The 25,483-nt window shown below is 41.3% G+C and overlaps 1 protein-coding gene across 10 annotated transcripts in view; it reads left to right on the top strand.

Annotated features, from left to right (window-relative positions):
- Positions 1-24,997, top strand: part of elavl4 (ELAV like neuron-specific RNA binding protein 4) — a 148,026-nt gene extending 123,029 nt beyond the window's left edge. For 8 of the 10 annotated variants that reach the window (XM_043699229.1, XM_043699225.1, XM_043699227.1 and 5 more), the window contains 2 exons: positions 22,202-22,240; positions 23,275-24,997. In XM_043699229.1, the coding sequence (XP_043555164.1) occupies positions 22,202-22,240; positions 23,275-23,602 (367 nt within the window). In that variant the 3' untranslated portion in view covers positions 23,603-24,997. The remainder of the gene's footprint in view (positions 1-22,201; positions 22,241-23,274) is intronic. The other 2 variants (XM_043699232.1, XM_043699231.1) reach the window with 1 other exon arrangement.
- The last annotated feature ends 486 nt before the right edge of the window (positions 24,998-25,483 follow it).

Genomic DNA, 25,483 nt, shown 5'->3' with positions numbered 1-25,483 from the left:
TATTTTATACAGATTTATTTTAAGATTAAACTAACGTCTTAAACTGAGTTAATTATATTAATGATATTTATATTAATTTTGGTCATCACTTCCAAATAAAATTTATTTTGTGTAAAATAAAAAACTGAAATGTTTATGATTTAAATTTGAACTTCTTACCAGCAAAATAGCATCCATTTAAGTAAAGTTTTATAATTTATTACATCCTATTTCATAATTCTCAAAGAAGTTTAATTAAGATATATATTTTGGCCATTGGACTCTATGCTTTGCTGTAGCAACAGCTAAAATGTCAGTGTGAAACTTGCAGGGTTTCCATACAGCAACACTTTTTTGTTTTCGGTTCTCAAGAGGAAGTCCTCTGGGACATACCTGTTCTAAGGATATAAAACAGGACGTGTTCTTGACCCAACCCATCAAATTTGGAGACGTAACTCACTGATTGGGCTGACTGTCTTAATATTTTAAGGCAAGGATTCAGTATTGCAATTAAGTCATGATCAGGTTTTCAGTTATACTGGTTTTTGGGTCAAGTAAGTGTGATATTTTCTTGGAATTAAGCTTCACTCCTAAAGTTACATACACAGACTTCAAGCTTCCATTGGCCAAGATCTAGCATTTCAGTTATAGCAGTGCTCACTTGTCGGTCCAGCAGCCCAGTACAACAGAACCTGCACTGGATGTTCCTCCCTCCTGATTCTTACAGGGACTCATTACTTCATGATTCCAACTGCAAAGACCATGGAGATTCAGACCAGGGAATGTGGCCTGGATCACCGAAGACTGTATTAGACTAAATAGAGTTATAGAGTCATGCAGAATGGAAACAGACCCTTCAGTCCAACTCATCTATGCCAACCAAGTTTCCTGAACTAAGCTAATCCCACTTGCTTGCATTTGGTCCAAATCCCTCCAGGTCTTTCCTATTCATGTACCTATCCAAATGTCTTTTAAATGTAACTGTACCTGCATCTACCACCTCTTCTGGCAGTTCATTCACATATGAACCATCCTCTTTAAAAATGTTGACTCTCAAGAGTCTTTTAAATCTTTGTCCTTTCACATTAAAATTATGCCTCTAGTTTTGAGCCCCCGTGCACTAGGGAAACAACTTTTGATATTCACCTTATCTATGCTATTCATGATTTTATAAAATCTATCAAGCCACCCTTTAACCTCCTATGTCCAATGAAAAAAGTCCCAGCCTATCCAGCCTCTCCTTATAACTCAAACCCTCCAGTCCTGGCAACCTACATTTAAATCTTTTCTTCACCCTCCCCAATTTAATAATATCCCTCCTATAGCACAGCAACCAGAATTGTATGCAGTATTTTGAAAGTGGCCTGACCAATGTCCTGTACAACCGCAATATGATGTCCCACCTCCTACACTCAATGGCCTGAGCAATGAAGGCAAGCATGCCAAACACCTTCTTTACCATCCTGTCTACTATGATGCAACTTTCAATGAGCTATGTTCCTGAAGCCTTCAATCTCTTCCCAGGACCCTACCATTAACTGTGCAAGTCCTGCCATTATCTGGCTTATCAAAATGCAACACCTCGCAATGATCTAAATTAAACTCTATCTGCCACTCCTCAGCCCATTGGCCCAATTGATCAAGATGCTTTTGTAATCTTAGATAACCTTCCTCATTGTCTAGTATACCACCAATTTTGGTGTCATCCCACAAACTTACTGACCACGCTTGCTGTATTCTCATTCAAATTATTTAGAAAAATGACAAATAACAATGGACCCAGCTCTGATCCCTGCGGAACAGACCTCCAGTCAAAGAAAACCATACACCACCACCCTCTGTCTCTTGCCGTCAAGCCAATTTTGTATCCAGTTGGCAAGTTCACCCTGAATCCCATGTGATCTAACCTTACTGGCCAGTCTACCATGCAAAACCTGTCAAAAATTATTATTAAAGTCATGTAGACAATGTCAACCTCTCTGTCCTCATATCTTCTTGGTCCTATCCTCAAACAACTCAATCAAGTTTGTGAAACATGATTTTCCACGCATAAAACCATGCTGACTATCCCGAATCAGTCATTGCCTTTCCAAATGCATGTACGTCATGTCTCACAGAATCCCTTCCAACAACTTATCCACTGCTGATGTCTATGGTTTCCTAGCTTTTCCTTTGCAGCCTTTCTTAAATAAAGGCACAGCATTAGTCACCCTCCAGTCTTCGGACACATCGCCCATGGCTGTAGATGATACAAGTATCTCTGCAAGGGGCCCCGTGACTTCTTCCCTAACTTCCCACAAAATCCTGTGATACATTTGATCAGGTCCAGGCAATTTAACCACCTTTATGCTTTTTAACAGTGCCAACACCTTCTCTTCTGTAATGTGGACTGATTTCAAGACATCAATATTTATTTCCCTGAGTTCCCTAGCTTCCATGTCTTTCTCCACAGTAAATACTGAAGTGAAGTATTCGATTAGTACTCCCGTTGCCTCTATTACAGAAAAAGCCAATTGTAACTGTTACCTTTATTTTCACCACCTATATCAGCTTATCTGCATCCAACCCAATTTCAAAGACTGTCAACAAACTTTACAGATGCACTATTGAAAATATTCAATCTGGATATTTTGGTACAGCAACTGCTCTGCCTAGGACTGTAAGAAACTACAAAGTTGTGAAGATAGCCCAGTCCATCACACAAGCCAACCTTCCATCCATTGACTCCATCTCCACTTCTCGCTGCCTCAGAAAGGCAGCCAACATCATCAAAGAGCAGTCCCACCCCAGCTATAATCTCTTCCAATCTCTTCTGTCAGGCAGAAAATACAAAAGCTAAAACACATGTACCAACAGATTCAAGAACAGCTTCTTCCCTGCTATTTTTAGACTTCTGAATGGACCTCTCAAATTTCAAATCTAATATTGATCTTGTTTTTTGTGCAACTTCTTTGTAGCTGTAACTTTGTATTCCTCGCTCTGTTCTATCACCCTATGATCTTCGTATGGTATGATCTGCCCGTACTGCACGCAAAACAAAACTTTTCGCTGTATCTAGGTACATGTGACAATAATAAATCAAATCAAACATCTCAGTTGCCCAGTCTTTGGACTTCCATTGCCCCAATACTTCAATCTAGCCATTCATCTGCTCATTAATTTTTTAACCTCCACGTCCACATTCAGAGCAAAATGTGTACTTGCTTCCATCCTTGTCAATGCCTCAGTATAGATCCCATAGCTGATCCCTGAAGTCCAATTTTTTTGGACTATCCATCACCTATCTGCTCGACTACATCAGTCCTCATATGCACTGCCAAAACCACACACTAGTCTAACATATTCCTGGAGGATGAAAATAGGTCCTGGCTATGTTTCTGCACTATCCTTTAATTTTTAATTTTTAATCTTTAATTTCTCTCTCTCCCTTCCCCTTCTAGCAGGAAGCCTTTGGACTGCTTTGCATTTACAATAGGCTGATTCCTTTCTTTCTATGCCTTTACCTTCAATTCAGCTTCTCTCCAGTATCTCTCCTGAGCACTTCTTGCCCACCCTCAGTTTACTTTATCCATTAGAATTGCCTGTTATTTCCCAAGCCCACTTTTCTGCAAATCTGCTAAACATTCAACATTATTAACCCCCATGCCAACTAGCATTATGAATGGTTCCTTCTCCTCAATCAATGACCCCCACCCTTTCAAAATTGGATTATCACCCTTCCTCAAAAAAACCCTAAACTCTGTACCTTTCTAATTTATCAGTTCATCTCTCTTTGTTGCAAAGTTCTGATCACCTCCTAAATGTGTGCACGTTTCTCCTGCAACTCCAGGTTTGAAACTGACTAATTAGGTTTACACACCTGGCAGAGCACTAACATGGCTCCAACTCAATTCACAAATGATATCATCTGTTATGATGACCCTCCTTGTCATCCTCAAGCTTTTTATAACCTTTGGTACAACGTCCAATGCCTTGTCTCTTTTTGTCCAACACTGCAATATTGCTTTTTTTGTTTTCACACGTAGTTACCTGATACAACCAGATAATCTTCAGCAGTGGCTTCCCCTATGAAATCCTGGCAGGATCTGTCCTTCAGCCCCTCCTCTGAGACATCACTGGGCTGAATCTTCGTTTAGAATAGAAGTATGGGGCTGGGACCATTTCTGTGTTCCAACCCTGGTCTGACTGAAGCCATTGTCAGAGGTGTGGGTTGCCAGAGGTACACTAAGGCAACTCCACCTTGAAGCACTCTCTAAAAAATTTACATGTCATTTAAATAAATTTTGATCATAGGTTGAAGGTCATATCTATGCAGGAAACCCAGCTACATGATAACTAATGGCTACAGGTAGTGCCTACTGAATACTGCAACTCCAGTGGGGTTAAAATAGAAAGCCACCTGTATCCCCTAGGTCAGTCGCAAGCAAGCCACCTCTGGGCACTTGCTGGGCTTATTCCTTTGTGGGAGGACCCATTTGCTACTTCAGAGTTCCCATCAGGGTGCCCAAGCCTTTCACAATATGCATTCAATTATCAGAATGTCTACCCCTCGCTGCTGGCTCTGAATCAGCCAGTGCTGGCGAACTCTGGGAGAAGCATCAAGATGTGGGAACATATCTGACTATTAAGCCCCAACACATAATTGACCAAACTTCTTCCCAGCCTGACCTTTAAAACAATCCTGGCAGATCTGGAAAGATTATGTTTGTCATCTGTCGATATAGGGTCAGGTTTGACATATATCCCGACAGTAATTCTCTGTACAGTTCCCCTGCCTCAGGGTTTTCAAGCCATTTACCTGATTTCCAGTCATGGATATAATTTCTCCCAATTTGTAGCAAAATTGAAGCCATTGATTTTTGGACATATTACAAAATCAATTTCCCTATCAAGAATTACATTCATGTTCAATTATCTCAGACTGAACTAGACTAGGATTCTTGTTCAACCATAAACTGAGCTTCAGACTCCATATTCTCTACATGACAAAGACTGTTGACTTCCTATTTATAAAATCATAGAGTCATATACATTAGAAACAGGCTCTTTGGACTACCATGTCTCTGCCAACTAGCAAACACCAAACTACACAAATCCCATTAACCTGTACTTGGTCATATCATACTATACCCTGACATTTTAAGTACTTATCCAGATGCTTTTTAAATGTTGCGAGAATATCTGCTTCCACCACTCTCTCAGGCAGTATATGTTCTATATATCTTTCATCCGCTGGGTGAAAAAATTCTTCTCATAATCACCTCTAAACCACATATTCCTCATCTTTAAACTTATGCCCTCAGGTCTTAGATACATCTGCCTCGATGAAGAGATTCTCACAATCCAGTCTGTCTATACCACTCATAATTTTAAGTACTTCAGAATCCTCCTCTGCTCCAAGGAAAATAAACCCAGTCTATCCAGTCTCTCCTCATAAGGGAGACTTTTCATCCCAGGCAAAATCCTGGTGAATCTTGCCTAAACCCTCTCCAGTGTGATCACATCCTTCCAATAGTATGGCAAGCAGAACTGCACACAATATTCCATTTATGACCTAAACAATGTTTTATAAAATTGTAACAAGACTTCCTTGCTCCTATATTCTACAGCCCAGCTAATGAGGGTAAGCATTCCATATGCCTTCTTCACCACTATGTCTACCCATGCTGACACCTCCAAGGAACTATGTAATTGTACACCAATGTTCCCTTGTTCCTCAATACTTGCTAGAGACCTATCATTCATTTTGTATATCCTTCCCTTATTGGACATCCGAAAATGCATCATCTTGCACTTAGCGGGATTATGCATCATCTTGCACTTACCATGGCTCTGCCCAATTTACCAGCTGATCAATATCAGTTGGTAGCCCAAGGTCATCCTGTTCAGTGTCACCAACATCACCAATTTTTGTGATATCTGCTAACTTACTAATTAAACCTTCTAATTAACCATTCACATCCAACATTAACCAAGTACAGGTTAATGGGATTTGTGTAGTTTGGTGTTTGCTAGTTGGCAAAGACATGGTAGTCCAAAGGGCCTGTTTCTAATGTATGTGACTCTATGATTTTATAGATAGGAAGTAATGTAAACAACAAACAGCAACAGTCCCATCACCAAATCCTATGTTACACTGATGGTCATTGGCTTCCAATTACAAAAACAACATTTCACCATCACACTTTGCCTTCTGTATGTAAGCCAATTTTCAATCAGTTTGCCAACCTGCCTTCGATCCTATGGGCTGCTATTTCCATGTGGGACTTTGTCAAAGGCCTTACTGAAGTCCATGCAAACCACATCAACTGCAGTTTCCATTGCACTATTGTATCTGTTCTCTTAACTTCCAACTATTGGGAAAGATGCAGAGAAAAAAGTTCATAGAAAAATTACAGGGGCACAAGAATTATCGGGTAGTTATAATTAGGCAGTTTAATTATCCTAAGAGAGTAAGGGAAGTTATAGTGTAAAGTGCAGCGAGGAACTCTGATCCAATGTTTCCAACCTGAAAAGGAGCTATTGCTCTGGTCTGAGAAATCAGATGGATCATGTGTTCGTAAGGGAACATTTAAGGACAGTGATTACAGAATCACAAGGTTTAGGTTGCTTTTAAAAAAGGACAAGGAGCAGTCCAAAGTAAAAATAATTAAATGGGGGACGGAACGTTAGTGGGTTGGGAACAAATTTGACCTGGATTAAAGAATTGCGGACGACTGTAATGGAACAATGGGATGCCATTAAAGAGGACATATTTTGGGTTTTACAATAATAAAGGCAGAGGAACTAAGACTTCAAAAGCCAAAAGCTGGTTACTGACAGTAAGAGGATCGTCTGGGAAGGAGGTTTCCTATTACTTTTAAAAACATATGAGAAAAATAAATTTTCCTTTTCCTGGTCAATTATATTCAGTACAAACAGTTCTTATAAAGACAACAGCATGAAAGGGGGTGGCACCACATATTTTAACATCTCACTTTGTACTGATGTCCATGAATTGCAGGTCAACTTGGACCACGTAACATTAAAGACTCACTCAAACTGAAATCCAAAAATGGAGTCATCTGCTATTACTTTATTGGAGACATTTAGAAGACAACCCAGCATAACACTTAGATTATAAGGAATTAGGGCATGGTCGAGGTACATTCCCAGAAGGCTGAATAGTAGAGCTCCATGGATAGCAAACGAAACAAAGTAAGATTCACAAGAAAGTATGCATATTATAGTGGGGAAATAGATAATAAAAATGAGAACTGGACTGAATATGGGAACCTTAGAGGGGAAGTGCTAAAAGAAAAAAGGAAACATGAGAAGCGAAGGCAAAATCGGAAAAGAGTCTGAGAGCTACCATAAGAGGAAATCCAAACATAAAAGGAAAACGGATGCTGATTCAGGATCAAAAAAAGGGAATTGGACATGGAGACAGAGATAGAAGTAATCCGTACTTTGCATCAATTTTTACCAAGGAGGAAGATGCTTTCCAAATTTAATGGAAGAGGAGGTAATTGATACATTGATGGGCCAAAACTTGATAACAAAAGTGTATTAGGTAGATTGGCTGCACTTAAAAATATCAGGACCGGATCAATGTATACCTGAATAAGGATAGAAGGGTAGAAATTGTGGAGACACAGATCATAATCTTTGAATCTCCCCAAGACATGGGTACTGTTAGAGGCCTAGAGAATTGCAGATCTTACACCATCTTGTGAACAAGGATGCAAGATCAGCACTGTGCCTGCTGGCAAGTTTAACCTACTGGCAAGTTTAACCTATGTTTTGGGATAAGTTTTAGAAACAGTAACTCAAATTAAAATTAGCAATCAGTTGGATAAGTTAGGTCCCCAGCATCACAGATGCCAGTGTTTAGCCACTTTGATTCACTCCATGTGACATCAAGAAACAGCAGATGGCGATCAGATACTGCAAAGGTTATGGGCACTGGCAAGATTCTGGCAACAGTGCTGAAGACTTGTGAAACTTCAGAATTATCTGTGGGCCTAACCCAGCTTTCCAGTGCAGCTGCAATACTGGCATCTAACCTGGCCAAATACCACTGGGTCAGCCTACATTCAGTATTATCAAAATGATGGAAGTAGCAGTGATTATGCTGTCAAGTGGCACTTGTTCATTGATGCTAAGTTTGGGTTCTACCAGGGCCACTCAGCACCTCACCTCATTACAGCTTTGGTCCAAAGATGGACAAAAGAGCTGAACTTCAGAAGTGAATTGAGCCCTTGACATCAAGGCTACATTTCATCTAATGTGGTATCAAAGAGACCTAGCAAAACTGGAGTCAAAAGAAGTGGAGGAAAAATGGTCTATTTGGTGGAATCAGAGCTAGTATAAAGGAAGATGGTTGTACTTGTTTGCGGTCATTCACCTCAGTCCCAGGACATCACTGCAGGAGTGCCTCGTGATAGCGTCTTAGACCCAACCATTTTACCTGCCTCATCGATGACTTTACTTCCATCATAAAGTACAAAGTGGGATTGTTCACTGAAAATTGCACAGTGTTAAGCACCGTTTGCAACTCTTCTAATACTGAAGCAGTCCCTGCCCATATACTGCAAGACCTGGACAATATCCAAACTTGTCCATATCCAACTCACTTTGGTATTCAGTAGGATTACCATTGCTGACGAGAGAACTTGTTGGCAGACAGGAAGAGCAGAGAATTGGAATAAACAGGTCCTTTTCAGAGTGGCAAGCAGTGATAAGTAGGGTACCGCAGGGTTCGGTGCCAGGACCCCAGCTGTTCACATAAATCATTAATGATTTGGAGGAAGGACTTGAACACAATATCTCCAAATTTACAGTTGTCACTAAGCTGGGTGGCAGTGTGTCCTGTGAGGAGGATGCTAAGAGGCTGCAGGGTGATTTGGACAGGTTGACTGAATGGGCAAATACTTGACGTATGCTATATAATGTGGATAAATGTGAAGTTATCCACTTTGGTGGCAAAAATAGGAAGGCAGATTTTTATCTCAATGGGGGCAGTTTAGGAAAAGGTGAGGTGCAAAGAGACCTGAGTGTCATGATGGAACAGTCGCTGAAGGTTGACATGCAGGTGCAGCAGGTAGTGAGGAAAGCAAATGGCATGCTGGCCTTCGTAGTGAGAGGATTTAAGTATAAGAGTAGGGATGTTTTGCTGCAGTTATGCAGGGCCTTGGTGAAGCCACATCTTGAATATTGTGTGCAGATTTGGTCTTCTAGTCTGAGGAAGGACAATCTTGCTATTAAGGAAGTCCAACGAAGGTTCACCAGACTGATTCCCAGAATGGAAGGACTGACATATGAAGAAATACTGGATCAACTGGGGTTGTATTCATTGGAATTTAGAAGAATGAGGGGAGAATCTCATAGAAACATATAAAATCCTGATTGGACTGGACAGATTTGATGCAGGAAGAAGGTTCCTGATGTTAGGGAAGTCCAAAACTAGGGGTCACATTCTAAGAATAAAGGACTGAGATGAAGAAGAATTCCTTCACTCACAAAGTTATGAACCTGTGGAATTCACTCCCACTGAAAGCTATTGGGGCCAGTTTGTTAGATATACTCAAGAGGGAGCTGGACATGGATCTTACAGCTAAAAGGATCATGAGGTATGGAGAGAAAGCGAAAGTGGAATATTGAAATTGCATGATCAGCCGTGATCATATTGAAAAGTGGTGCAGGTTCAAAGGGCCAAATGGCCAACTCCTGCACCTATTTTCTGTGTTTCTATGAATTCTCCCACTATCAACATCCTGGAGATTACCACTGACCAGAGACTGAACTAGACCGGCCATATAAATACTATGGCAACAAGAGGAAGCCAAAAGCTTGGAATCCTGGAGTGAGCGACACATCTCCCAATTCCCCAAAACCTGCACACCATTTACAAGGTACAAATCTGGATTTATTGGAGCTGACTGGAATTGGTTTTTGTTCTACACTCTTTGTTGATTCTCTGGTAAGTTGTTAAGATCTTTTCTATTCTTAAGTTTTAATATGGTATATAAATTGGCGGTAAAGTTAACAAATATATATATAAAGCAACATAAATAAATGAGTAATATGAGTAAATGAGTCATGAATTATATTTCATCATGTTAGCAGAATAGATGATGTATCAAGGCTGTAGTATACAGGAGCCCCTAGAAATAATTGTAATCCAGAGCAAATACATGTGCAATAAGAGTTTGAAGTTTAAACTGCTTCAGCTCGAGAGTTTACAAGCTGGAGGCTGAGCTACAGACACTGATGTACGAGAGAGAAGGAAACATACCTGGCTTCCTTATATCAGAAGGCTGTCACATCACTTAGGATAGGGTCTTCTGATTTGGTCACTGGTCAAGGACACTACAGTCTGACTGTGAGTGAGGCAAATAAGGGGACCCAGAATGCAGGTGTGTCATCCTGTGCAGTTGGCCAGTAGGTTTGAGGTTCTCTCAGCCTCTTTAGAAGAGAGCAGGTGCTATGGGATAGATGAGCAAACTGACCACAGCATTGTGGTGCAGTAGTTGCCTAAGTAAAGGGAACTTCAGGGAATGTACTAGTAGAGAACAATATAGTGAGGGGAATTATGTTGTTCCCTACAGCAAAGAGTATGAGTCCAGACAGTTGTGTCAGGTTTTGGGATATCTGCTCAGAGCTGGAAAGGATCTTGCAGGGTAAGAGACAGGATCCAGTGGTCATGGTCCATGTAGGTACCAGTGACATTGATAGAACTAGGAAAGTGGTTCTGCATAGCTCTAAATTAAAAGGCAGAGCTTTAAAGGTTATAAAGTCTGGATTATTCTCTCAGCCATGCGCAAATTGACTTAGGATACATAAAATTAGAGAGAAGAATATGTGGCTCAGTGAATGTTGTGGGAGAAGTGGGTTCCAATTCATGGGCCAATACTGAGGGCCCCTACACCTGTAATGTGCTAGAACCAATATTTTGGTGAACTGCATAACTAGGGAAATAAAGAGGATTTTAAACCAGTTAGTGGAGAACAAGAGATCAAATGTGAAAATATGTGGTATTTCAAAGGATACAGATAAAGTGTAACGGGAAAATAGTAATACAGGAAATGGGGGTCAGAGGAAAGAACATTGAGAAAAAGAAACCTATGAGATATACAAACAATCAGAACTAGATGTTGCTAAGATAAAAGACAAAACTAAAGGCTCTGTATTCTAAATAAATAATAAAATAAACAAGTTGAAAGCAGATACTAAAATAAACAAATATAATTTGATCACAGAATGATCTAACTGCAGAATGAAGAGGATTTAGTCAGGCATATTGATGGGGATATGACATTCAAGAAGAATAAGGACCTGGGAAAGGTGGAGGAGTAGCGCTGTTAATCATGGATGGTATTTGTGGAATAGTTAGGGATGACCTTGGTTTAGGAAAACAGAATGTAGGGAAGGTGACGAATAGTAAGAAAATAAGTCACTCGTGGAAATAGCCTACAGGCGCTTAATAGTAATAACATTATGGGACAAATAAGAGAAGAAATATTTGATGCTCTTGATAAAGGGGTTGAAATAATGATAGGTGACTTCAATCTCCATATAAACTGGAAGGTCAGATTAACAGTAGTAATCTAGACCAGCAGGTTATAGAATGCTTTCAAAATAATTTCTGAGAGCAGCATATTAAGTAATTGTGCAGATTAGATTTAGATTTCCTAATGTGTAATATGACAGGATTAAGTAATGACCTCAGAGTAAAAGCCCACCTTGGTAGCAATAGCTACAATATGGTTAAATTTTGCAACCAGTTTGAAAGGGAGAAATTTGGAACCAAGACTAGAATTTAAAACCTATTCAGACCAACTATGTGAGCATGACAGCTGATCCGGATTCAGTCATCGCATTTCATCCACGAGCTGTAATATTTTCCAACAGTTCCTCAGCAGCACCATAACCTGGGGGATCACTGTTCACGCCTTGTTTACAGAGGTGTCTCCAGTTCCTCATCAGCACCTCATTTTTAATGCAGTAGCATTCTGCCTCAACTTCAATGTGAGCAGTCTGAGCTAGTATTTTTAACAGTGGTTAGCTTATGAGGCTGCTAACTTAAAGATTCAATTTATTCCCTTCTTGAAGTGTTCAACAATCCCGAAAAAGATTTTAGATTACAAAAACAAAAGGTTTTGTGCTTGCAGTACTTATCTCAACGTTCACTGGCTGAGCCTTGGACCAGGGCAAAGTCTTATGCTTCTTTTGGCTAAGTCTGAGTTGCATTGAGTTCTTCAAGGGCTTTCTGCTTTGAGGCCTTACAATATTTCTTCCAGTATTCTGCCAAGTTTGCTTCGTTAACCATGTATACCATCCCTATGACATCCCTCACATCCAATTACGACCCCAGCTTAGCATGTATCATTCCCAGAACAATTCATCACTCAGTATATTTGTTGTAGTGCCAGCATTTCAAAGCTGCCCTGCTCAGTTGCAGACTGATTCTGAACTTGGCTGAGAAAGGGAAGATGGCACAATGATTCTCTGACGGGGACCTCAAGGGCCTGATGCAAAGGAAGGTTGTTGTCTTCCTGGAGGACCAACAGAAGAGACCACACCACAATACCCTGGCAACCTTGTCTGAGATCTCCACCCGGTCAATGCTGTATCCAGAGTCTAGAGATACAGCCAGCAGTGTCATATGAAGTTCAATGACCATCTCTGCTATGCCAGGCTAGGTGTCAAACTCTTCTTTCTGCCACCTAACATTCACTGTATCTCTGCCATTGCACCCACCTCTCACCAAGGATCATGCTTTGGTACTTATATTATTGATTGCAACATCTTCTCTCACTTGCTCTCACCCCTCACAACCTCCCACACTACTAACTCTGCATTGCCTTTGTGCTGCCTTCTCACAACCTTGGAACAATTCACTGCCTTTTGCCTACCTGCATCAGCACTAACAACTATGTGACCCACATTCATCTCACTCAATACTTCAATTTCTGTTGTGGTTCTGTTCGCCGAGCTGGAAGTTTTTGTTGCAAACGTTTCGTCCCCTGGCTAGGCGACATCATCAGTGCTTGGGAGCCTCCTGCGAAGCGCTTCTTTGATGTTTCCTCCGGTGTTTATAGTGGTCTGTCCCTGCCGCTTCCAGTTGTCAGTTTCAGCTGTCCGCTGTAGTGGTTGGTATATTGGGTCCAGGTCGATGTGTTTGTTGATGGAGTTTGTGGATGAATGCCATGCCTCTAGGAATTCCCTGGCTGTTCTCTGTCTGGCTTGCCCTATGATAGTAGTGATACATCAGGAGCATCTCGGAACTGACAGCCAGACTACTGCGACCCCTAGGACTCATAACGGCACACAAACCAACAGCCACGATCAGACAACAACTCACCATTTGGTTGTGGTATGTCCTCGTTCCGTGGTCTTTCTTCTCTTAGGCATCTGATGAAGTTGCGCGGGTATCTGTTTTTGGCGAATACCTTGTATAGGTGTTCCTCTTCTTCTTTTTGCAGTTCTGGTGTACTGCAGTGTGTTGTGGCCCTTTTGAATAGTGTCCTGATGCAGCTTCGTTTGTGTGTGTTGGGGTGGTTACTTTCATAGTTTAGGTCTGTGTGTGTGGCTTTCCTGTATACACTTGTAGCGTATTCTCCGTTCGGTGTTCTCTGTACCATCACGTCTAGGAATGGGAGTTGGCTATCCTTTTCTTCTTCTCTCGTGAATCGGATTCCTGTGAGTGTGGCGTTGATGATCCGGTGTGTTTTTTCTCTCAATTTTTCTCTTCAATTTCTCTCAAACAGCAGAAGGTAGCACATAACTTGGTAGAGAGAATCCATACAGGTGTAGGAGTGCAGGGAATTAGGCTCCTCAGCCCCTATGAAGAAAAAGTTCTGGCCTTCACAGAAGAAAACTGGGATTATTTCTGTAGCGATGCCAAGACATCCATGTTCAATCAGCTGAGTAAATACCAGTCTTCCTTTTGCTGCAACGGTCACATTAACTCTGCTGTCATCCATTGCTCACCATTTCTAAACACTAGCTGTGATGCCTTCTGTCTCTTATGTCTTGCGAGTACAGCCAGCATGTCCATCCCTTCCATGGTGAAAATCCCCAAGATGCTTGACCTCTGAGGACAGGAGTATCAAGGCCTCAAAGGAAGCATCAGCAAGGCTACCTCCAGTACCCCTCCTCCACTCTGCCAGATACTGACATTTCAATAGGAAGGTTAGGGTTTAGGACATGTGTGAGTATAGTTTGGTGAACACCTCACTACAACAGTTCCACAACTGGCCACTGACTCAGGCCACAGGCACTCAGAGGATTTCCAGAGACCAGAGACCTGCTCTGCCCCAGGCAGGAGAGAACCCAGTCATATCAGCAATCAGGGATTTGTTCCACTTCATAGAGGAGCAGAAACAGCAGATAGGTATGTGGAATGCAGTGGTGCTCATTGGCCACAAGTTGCAGCAGTACAGCAAATCATGCAACTGCCTGGCTGCCTCCATGGATAAGTTGGTGATTGCCGTGGACAGTCAGGTCACACCATATGCACCATCCTTCCAAGGAAACAGATGATGCCATAAGGCACCCATAGAAGAGGACCCTCACAGCTCCCTCAGAAGTTCCCACTGAGGAAACTCCATGTCTGATCCTTTAAAGCTGAAGTCAAGGTGGGTCAACTTGCCTCTGTATTAAACCCCCTTATCATCTACGTTTTTCTGCATACATTCCTTGCAAATATTGCAGCCACTTTCACAGTTGTCAACCGCTATCCTCCCAGCATGCAACTCCAATTCCAAAAAATAACTTGCAGAGTTTAGCCACCCTTAACCCCACTCTCCACCCCTTATTTTTGGACTAATTGTGACGTACTCCCCGGATCACAGAGGTACAGATCCCTGACCAAGATCACATCGAGCAGTGTGTGGCCAATTCTTGGACTGGTATGGGAAGTTGCCCTTAACTTACTGTGCCAGGACCTTTTGACTGACAGGTGCCTTAATGAACTTCAGTGAGAGCCACTGCCTACAACCTTTGAGTCATGACTGTTTGCTTGCTGTGGATGCAGTGTGTTTGCCACTAAATCTGCTGGCACATGGTGCATGTGTGAGATTGACATACAGGAATATATACATCTTTGACCAACAAGACAATCTGCGTGATTGCTTGACTGTGCTAACTGGCATGGCAAGGCAAAGCAAAGCATGGTTGATGTGCTCTGCAAGTAGGCACAAAGTGAGTGAGTACTAAGAAAGCAAGTGACCAGCTATGCGATGCAGTCCGGACCAAATCCTTCACATAGATGCATATCTGTGGAAAGTGTCCTCGTAGCAAACTTCTAATACACATCTGTGCTTCTAAAGCACCTTGCCAATGTATTGGTGAGGTGCCATAATGTTTGTGAGGATTTGGTGAATGCATGTTGCCAATGTTCATGGACAATGTATGCCTCTGGCTGGTACCCATGGATTGTGCCCTGTGTTGGACTTCAGTTAATCGCAGCACGGAGATCCTCCAGAGCAAGCAATGAACTGAATCTCTCAGGTACCGTCTCTGCTTTCCGTACCACGTTTTCTTGACATATAGTTTGTTTGACAAGTTTGGTGAGTTAGAAAGTTGAATATTATTGAGGTGTTTAACAACCAATAATCCCCTGTAAATTGGTAACTCACCATTGCCTAACAAGAAAATCACCATGCTTGTCAAAAAGCATAAACGATGGAGTGAGGTATTTGCAATGCGGAGGTGGGCCTCACCAGATTTATTGTATGATTTTACCAAGTCTTGCCATAGCCCACTTTATTCAGAGCCTCATAGGATTTTGCCCCACAAGACCATACAGTCAGGGAAATATCTGGCACATTTGCTTACAGTTGTTTAATCTTCCTGACCTCAACTGGATTCTCAGAGACTTTCTATTACCTTGTATCCCACAGGTCATTGCTGAGGAGTAGGTCAATCCTGTGCAAACTAGGTACGATACCTGACACAAGAACATTCTCCAGGTGCACCTGGAAAAATAAGATGAGCAGATATCCACCTTCAAATCCTTTTACAGCATCTTGTCACTGGCTGATAAGGAAGATTTTTCTCAGCAATGGAGTTTGACTGGCCCCAGTATCCCTCAGTAAGAATATAGACTTGCTCGCATCACCTTGCGGAACTGTGCCACCCTTTGGATACAAGCCCTGGTATTTCTCAGGAATTTCCAATTGCATCCATGTTAACAGGCTCTTGAGTCCACAGTCTTGAAGTCTTTCAGGACTATCCCTCTCCTCCTTAAATAAAAGCCTTTCATTAAACTCATCTCTTTGGCCAAAGTTATAACACTCCTCCTAATATTTTCTTCTGTGGCTTAGCATTGATTTTTGTCTTATTTTACCACTTCATAGAACACCTTGCCACATGTAACTGTGTTAAAGGGAATACAGTTCATATCCAACAGCTGTTGCTTATTTATTCTATTTACAGCACAATAAGTAAGTTAAAAATAATTGATCTGTTGAGAATTTCATCAAGATAATGGCCCAAACACTGATCCTTCGAGTCTCTTGCCACATGGTGTTCCCTTCTTCTGAAGATTCATTGCTTTCACCCTAATCCTCTATCCAAAGAGGAATGCTGCTGTTGCTCTCCATCCCCCAAATGCAATTGCATAGTCAAACAGGATACAGTATACCACTGTGATTTGGGAAACTTCTTGTGGGACATATTGGTGAGCCCAGACCTGTTTAGTCCCTTAAATCTCTGTTTCAGTAGCATTGTTGTGTGCTCAGCAATCATTCTGATGCCCCTCTTCTCCCCCCCCCCCCAACCTTGAAATGCTTGTTGCTTAGTCTTCATAAGGTTGTCATTTTTTATTAGATAAGATTCCCTACAATGCAGAAACAGGCCCTTCGGCCCAACAAGCCCACACCGACCCTCCAAAGAGTAACTCACCCAGACCCATTTTCCTCTAACTGATGCACCTAACACAATGGACAATTTAGCATGGCCAATTCACCTGACCTGCACATCTTTGGACTGTGGGAGGAAACCGGAGCACCCAGAGTAAACCCACGCAGACACAGGGAGAATGTGCAAACTCCACACAGTCACCCAAGGCTGGATTTGAATCTGGGACCCTGATGCTGTGAGGCAGCACTGCTAACCACTGAGCCATCGTGCCACCTTTTATTTATAGTGTGTGTTCCAATTCCTTCTGCAACTATGATGTTGCATTGGTACAAGGCTTAAATATTAGGACAATTGAGTAAGAAAAGATAAAAATGTTATACCAGCTGGTTTTTCTTTGAGAAATATATAATCTTATGATGCTGACTGGTGCAATGATTGCAAATGTTTGTGGTCAATAATGCACTGGGAAAAAGAAAGACAAAAGAAACTGCTGAAAATCTGTGAGGTGACTTGTATTATCTACTGAGGCATTGGTGACTTACTCAATGAGCTTATTGGATGTTGAAGATTGTTAGATATCCCCTTCACAATCAGAAAGAACTAATGACAAATAAGTTAATGGCCACAATTACTTTGAACAGTATTGGCAAAGCACCATCCTGGTCCACCAAACAGTTTAGAACATAGAACAGCACAGTGCAGAACAGGCCCTTCGGCCCTCGATGTTGCGCTGATCTGTGAACTATTCTCAGCTTGTCCCCCTACACTATCCCATCATCATCGAAGTGCTTATCCAAGTTTTGTTTAAATCTCCCTAATGTGATTGAGTTAATTATATTGGCAGGTAGGGCATTCCATCCCCATACCACTCTCTGAGTAAAGAACCTGCCTCTGACATCTGTCTTAAATCTATCACCCTCAATTTGTAGTTATGCCCCCTCATACAAGCTGACATCATCATCCTAGGAAAAAGACCTTCACTGTCTATCCTATCTAATCCTCTGATCATATTGTATGTCTCTATCAAATCCCCTCTTAGCCTTCTTCTTTCCAATGAGAACAGACCCAAATCTCAGCCTTTCCTCATAAGCCCTTCCCTCGAGACCAGGCAACATCCTGGTAAATCTGCACTTTTTCCAATGCTTCCACATTCTTCCCAAAATATGCAACCAGAACCATACACAATATTCCAAGTGTGGCCGCACTAGCGTTTTGTATAGTTGCAGCATGATATTGCGGTTCCGTAACTCAATCCCTCTACCAATGAAACCTAACACACTGTATGCCTTCTTAACAGCACCTTCAACACGGTGGCACCTTTCAGGGGTCTGTGTACTGGCCCTATTCCTATCCTAGTCATCCTTTTATTCCTCACATACCGATAGAAAGCTTTTGGGTTCTTCTTTATTCTATTTGCTAAAGACTGCTCATGTCCTCTTTTTCCTCTTCTTAACTCTCTCTTTAAATGCTTCATAGCTGATCTGTAACTCTCCATCACCTCATCAACACTTAAGCCTCCTTCTTCTGTTTAACAAGAGATTCAACTTCTGTAGTAAACCACGGTTCCCTTACCTTATCACTTCCTCCCTGCCTGACAGGGACATCCCTATCAAGGACACACAATATGTGTTCCTTGAACCAGCTCCACATTTCCATTGTCTGCATCCCCTGCACTTTGCTACCCCATTCTATGCATCCTAATTCTTGCCTAATCACATTATAATTGCCCTTGCCCCATTGATAACTCTTGACCTGTGGCATGTACCTATCCCTTTCCATTGCTAAACTAAACATAACTGAATTATGGTCACTCTGTCCAAAATGTTCACCTACAACTAAATCAAATGCCTGGCCTGGTTCATTACCAAGCACCAGATCCAGTGTGGCCTCCCATCTTGTCCCACCTTCAACATGCTGTGTCAGGAAACTCTCCTGTACACATTGGACAAAAACTGATCCAACCGACGTACTAGAGTTATAGCATTTCCAGTCAATGTTGGGGAAGTTAAAATTCCCCATAATGACCACCCTGTTCCTTTCACTCCTACCCAGATTAATTTTACCAATCCTCTCTTCCACCTCGCTGGAACTCTGCGGAGGCCTATAAAATCTCCAAGCAGTGTGACCTCTCCTCACCTGTTTCTAATCTCTACTCATACTACCTCAGTAGACGAGTCCTCATCAAAAGTTCTTTCAGCCACCATTATACTATCCTTGACTAACAAGGCCACACCTCCCCCTCTTTTACCACCTTGCCTGTTCTTAATGAAAGATCTAAACACTGGAACCTGCAACATCTATTCCTCACCCTGCTCTATCCATGTCTCAGAAATGGCCACAACATCAAAGTCCCAGGTACCTCTCCATGCTGCAAGCTCACCTACCTTATTTCGGATACTTCTGGCGTTGAAGTAGACACACTTCAAACCAGCTTGCTGTCTGCCAGCACATTCCTGTGACCCTGAAATCCTGTCCCTGTCCTTCCTACTCTCATCCTCCTGTGCACTGCAACTACACCTCTGGTTCCCATCCCCCTGCTGAGCTAGTTTAAACCCACCCGAATAGCACCAGCAAATTTCCCACTCAGGGGTGGTTCAAGTGAAGACCGTCCTGTTTGTACAAATCCCACCTTCCCCAGAATGAGCCCCAGTTATCCAAAAACCTGAAACCCTCCCTCCTGCACCATCCTTGCAGCCACGTGTTCAGCTGATATCTCTCCCTATTCCTTGCCTCGTTATCATGTGGCATGGGTAACAAACCAGAGATAACAACTCTGGTTTGTTCTAGCTCTCAGCTTCCACCCTAGCTCCCTGAAATCCTGCCTTACATCCTTCTCCCTCTTTCTACCTATGTCATTGGTACCTACATGGACAATGACTTGAGGCTGGTCACCCTCTCCCTTCAGGACCTCAAAGATATGATCCGAGACATAATGGACCCTGGCACCTGGGAGGCAACACACCAACCGAGGGTCTCGTTCGTTCCCAAAAAACCTTCTATCTGATCCTCTAACTATTGAGTCCCCAATGACTAACACTCTCCTCCTTTCCCTTCTTCTCTTCTGTGCAACAGGGGCAGGCTCTGTGCCAGAGGCCTGGGCCCCACTGCTTGCCCCTGGTAAGTCGTCCCCCTCAACAGTATCCAAAACGGTATACATGTTTTTCAGGGGAACGACCACAGGGGATCCCTCCACTGACTATTTATTCCCCCTTTGAACAGTCACCCAGCTTTCTTCATGCCTAGGAGTAACTACTTCCCTGTAACTCTTATCTATCACAGCCTCTGCCTCCCGAATGATCCGAAGTTCTTCCAGCTCCCATTCCAGTTCCCGAACATGGTCTTGGAGGAGCAAGAGTTGGGTGCACTTCCTGCAGATGTACTTGGATGGGACACTAATGGCGTCCCTCACCTCAAACATCATGCAGGAGGAACATTGCTCTCCTTGCACTGCCATCCCTGCTAGTCCCCTTATCACAAAGTAAAAAAGAAGAGACACTTATCTGATGTATAAGGTTGGTCTTTAAGGTTAGAGGAGGTGGTTGGGTGGGAGGCCCTACAAAGATAGGGTCTCGGGTTAGAAAACACTGACTTGTATAGCTGGACGGAAATAAAAAGAAGTCCCTCCTTTCCCAGAAACCTCTGCTCTCCGATTTCAAATGTAAAAGCTCAAATCAGTGACTCACCACTCCTGTCAGGCCCCTGGTCCAAGCTCCCGCCCTTTGAGTTGCTACTGCCGCTGAAAAACAGAAATGGAGGACTCCCGTGGTCCTGATAAGTATTTAAAGAATCAAATTAGTGACTCACCGCTTCCGGCAGGCCCCTGGTCCAAGCTCCCAGGGGCCTGCGTGTAAAGTATAGTTTTCTGGTAAACTGCTCCAGATAAATGCATTAAACTGTTGTCTGTATCCTTTGCCCTGAAAATGGCCTCCTGCAAGTAGTAGCACAGTAACTACTGTCTGCTGGAAGCAGAGGTGGAGGCAGCTGAGCTCCTCTTCCAACTGTTTATTTACACAAAACTGTAATAAGAGCAACCATGAAAAGGGGATAGAATTTCTGAGGTACATAAAGCAAAGTGAAAATGAAAGAGATGCAATCTGTAAGCTGGAAACAAAGCAATGGCACACAGGTCATCTGATTCAGTTAGCTGGAGCTAAATACTCCTCCAAATTCTGCTTTATTACTCTGAAATATCAATACTTCAAGTTTTACTGGTAATTTTAATGAAACTTCCATGATTTAACATTTAAAAAGCATTGGGACTCTAATTTCATCATAAGATCTCAAGATATTTACATTTATTCATGAAAAGATTGTCCGCGTCAGGCAAGCAGCTCAACCATCAGCTGTGCGTTTACAATGTTAGCTGAAGGAAATGGAATGGTAATCTCATTGCCACAACTGAATTGTCCACCTAATGGTGTCACCTGGTAGACAGAATTAAATCAGTTCTTTCAGTCCCACGCTCCTGATCTTCGGGCACCCGGTACGGAGGAGGGAGGGCAGGTCTGAAGACCTCCTCGTGGGTCTGCTCCTGGGCCTGGCTAAACTGGCCATCAACAGGTCCAGGCAGCGGGCCGTGGAGAGGGTAGTTAGGGCCGACTGCCTGCCCCTCATCCGCGGTTACGTTAGAGCCCAGGTGTCCCTGGAGAAGGAGCACGCGGTGTCCACCAACACCCTGGAGTTGTTCAGGGAGAGGTGGGCACCGCAGGGAGTGGAGTGCATTATTTCTCCCTCCAACTCTATTTTGATTTAGTCCCTACACTCCCCTTCACTGTTTTTGATCACACAGCACTGCCCTTTGACGTGAAGGGCAGTGTTTGTCACTGGCCACCCGGGTGTTTTCCTATCTTCCTGGTGGTGGAAATTGAATAAAGATTTGTGCACTTTGTGTCTTTCACTGTGTCTCACACTTGCACACACACACCATGGGTACTGGGGAAAAAATAAGCACTATCACACTTAGGTGGTAGTGTGGGGGTTAATATATATATAAAAAAAAAGAACAGGAGATTTCACCAACACCCTGGAGTTGTTCAGGGAGAGGAAAAAGAGAAAAAAAAATAAATCAGTTCTTTTTGTACATGCTTTTTTTATGCAAGCCATGGATCAATTAAATACAGATCTACATTCAATGGAAAAAAGATGTTTTATTGTTTATTAATCAAATGTATCTAATATTCACGGCATTTATGCTGTCTATAAAAGTAAAAATGCCAGATCAAGATGAAAGTCTTCACTGGGGGAGTGTTAGTTACTAGATTATATCCTTTGGAAGTTCCAGCACTCTTGCTCAAAATGGACAATTTAGCAGGAGTTCCACTGAATGAGTTGCCATCTGTGAAACATTAACCCAAGGACCTCCTTCTCTTTTCAGGCTGGACAATTTGCTTAATATGGCCTATGGCGTAAAGAGGTAATTAAAACTCCATAGAATGCCAGATGTCCATGTTGGCACAGATTATTAATTTGTTTTGACTAACTTTCTTTCAGTTCTTTTACCAGCATGTCAGACTTTTTTTTTCGTACTTCAGTTCTTTTGGTTCTGTAAAAAAGAAACCCATATCTCTTTTGTTTACAGACTTCTTTAATTTGCAGGTTGTTCCATTTACTTGATTCAGGTGCAACAGCTGCAAATGATATGGTTCAAAAATGCTGGAGAGCAAGTACATTGGCTACTGGTACTGATTGAGTTCAAAGAAAAAGATGACTGCAATAATTCCCATGTATCATAATCAATGAGAAGTAAACATGCAGCAAACTACCATCTGTACACCTTGAATACATCTCTTATACATTACTTATTGGGAATATTAGAGAACTTTTCATAAACTTTTCAGTTGAATAAAGAAACTGTGTGCACCTTTATCATAATGTTTGGAATTTGTACTGTTATGTTTTCTTTTCCCAGTGTTTTCTGCTTTATTATTAAAGTCAGGTTATTTTGTAATTCATTAGAACTTCAAATGCAGCTTGATTTCTTTTTAAGACCTATTTTAAAAAATAATTATGTCATGGGAAAGGGTGTTAGAACAAATATAATCAGCTATTGTTTATTTGAAATTTGGTTTAAATTGTTTTTATTACATGCAAACCTCAAGGTTAAATATCTGTGCATGGAAAAGCTGAAATTTGAAGCCTCAACAAAGTAACATAACTTTTCTCAGAATGACTGCTGCTTTTCAAAGACTTTCTTGAAAAATATTTCAAATTGAAAAGTATGTAAATGAAATTATGAACTGTTTAGGTCAGTATGAGAATACACACATAAACTATAATGAACAGCTTAATACAATATGCTATAAAAATAAAGAATTAAACTAATTATTATGTTAAATGTTGACCTTAATTTGTTAAAGACTAATCTGATCTCATATTAGAGGTATATCCAAAATGTCATCTTCATTAATCTCACAAATATCCAAAGTGTCAGCTTTCTTTGTTTAACAGATTCTCCCCAATCACAATTGATGGCATGACCAGCCTTGTTGGAATGAATATTCCTGGACACACTGGAACAGGCTGGTGTATCTTCGTCTACAACCTTTCCCCTGACTCAGATGAAAGTGTTCTCTGGCAGCTCTTTGGACCATTTGGAGCCGTAAACAATGTCAAGGTCATTCGCGATTTTAGCACAAACAAATGCAAGGGTTTTGGGTTTGTCACTATGACAAACTATGATGAAGCAGCCATGGCAATTGCAAGCCTAAATGGATACCGCTTGGGTGATAGAGTTCTACAAGTATCATTCAAGACCAACAAAACCCACAAATCCTGAAGTGCAGATATAATGTTACATTTACAAACAAATGGAACTTAAAAGGCTTATACTAAAAATGGACTTCATAAGCCAGTGTTGCCTAAGTATTAACATAGGATATCCTGCAACCGAGCAGGAAATGATTTTATAATGCTAGAAGACTTTGATGCATTGAATGTTCTTTCATAGCTGTTGTTGTTCAAAATATACATAGATAAAATGTGCAGGACTTTTTACCCAGCCTGCTACTTTTTCTACCTTCTTTGAAGGTGGACCTTTTTAAGTCACCCATTCACATTTAAAAGATGAAAATACATTTGACATTTTTGAAAAAAACCTTCTCAAAAAGAACACAGTTGAATTGATTTAATAAACAGCCACCATCCAGACCTCCACTCCCCCACCCCCCAACCACCCTATTCAATAAACAGATCTGCTGAAGCACTTCTGCAGATGTTTTAGTTATTCCCTTTCCTTTGAATCATGTAAACATGAAGTATTTCCTGGTTGGGAAGGGGAATAGGGGGACCTGATGACATGACTTAACTTAAACAATGTTGCCAAAGAGATGGTCTCTTTGCTGAAAATGGGTTTCAAAAGATCTATTTTTATAATAAAAAAGGAGAATTTTTACAGGATCTGGATTTGAAAAAAATATTTTGACTGGCAAATATGGGGGATAAAGGACAACTTTGTCACGTTCATACTGTACTGGTACTTTTTAGGATCAAGATATATGTTTTAAATTGGAATGTAGGTTGCTTTTTTGAACGATGGGAAAAAAACAGATGATCATATCTTTCATAAAGTAATAATAGGGAGCGATCTCCCCAGGCACACAGTTCCCCACAGTCAGAACCCAAAAGCAAGGAGATTAGTTGCTAGAAAGTTTTTTTTAAGTCATCAGTAACAGCCGGGCATATCATTAAAATTAAAGATTTTTCCTGAAATAAATGTCAAAACTTCCTTAGTCGAAGTAGTAGGTAGGTGCTAATGAAATTGCATATCTTTAAACTCTAAATATGAACATACACATCACTTGTTTATCTGAACTGTTGTTACTTGTTTGTGTTGAATTTGTTGCCAACTTTAATTCCATTTTAGTCCTTGATATTCCATTTTAACAAACAGGACACTATTGGTATTGTTTCATCCAATCATTTATTTATTTTATTGCCAATCTGATGCATTTGCCAAATTAAATTTAGCTAGTTAGTTATTTGTTTATTTTATCTATTGAACGATGTTTCTTAAGTTTGTGTCATGTATATAAAAATTGATTTGTTTTTATTTATAAATTGTAAGAACTTGGTTGTTTTGTTTCGATGGCAAAATGGTTCCAGGTGATACTAAGTGAGACTTAAGTATCTAAGTATTTGCTTGTGCAGAAATAACAAATATTGTTTAATATATTGTCATGTTGGTTGTGAATATTTTTTCTTCATATTAGGGATGGGCAGGTTGCTTTTATTTTCCATTATGCAGAGAGGAAAATTGAGCTACGGGAACAAAATGGCTGAGGGAGGGCTCTCCTTAGTCCAGTGCACTGATAACTTTAGTACGTTGTGCTTTGTAAGAGTAAAAAGGTCATGCTCTTCCTTGGGTACTAGAAAAGTTACTCGCTATGCATAATATAGTTGATAGTTAAATTTGCTATTGCTTTTGTCTTGTTAACCTTTTCAATAACGTTGTCTTAATAGTATTGTTGTTATGGTTAATGTGCTTATTTTGTGCAGTTTTCATGCTAAACCCACTAACTGCATGTAAAGGAATAATTTGACAGTGAAGGTGGACTAATAGTGAGCAAGTGTTTAAGAATGCATCATATAACTTATCACTAAAAATGCTAGACTAGAACCCTCATGCAGTGTTCAGGGATTATACTATATTACCATCTGC

Source organism: Chiloscyllium plagiosum, chromosome 11 (genome assembly GCF_004010195.1).
Source record: "Chiloscyllium plagiosum isolate BGI_BamShark_2017 chromosome 11, ASM401019v2, whole genome shotgun sequence".
In the NCBI taxonomy this organism is placed as follows: domain Eukaryota; kingdom Metazoa; phylum Chordata; class Chondrichthyes; order Orectolobiformes; family Hemiscylliidae; genus Chiloscyllium; species Chiloscyllium plagiosum.
This window is presented reverse-complemented; position numbering and strand designations above follow the sequence as displayed.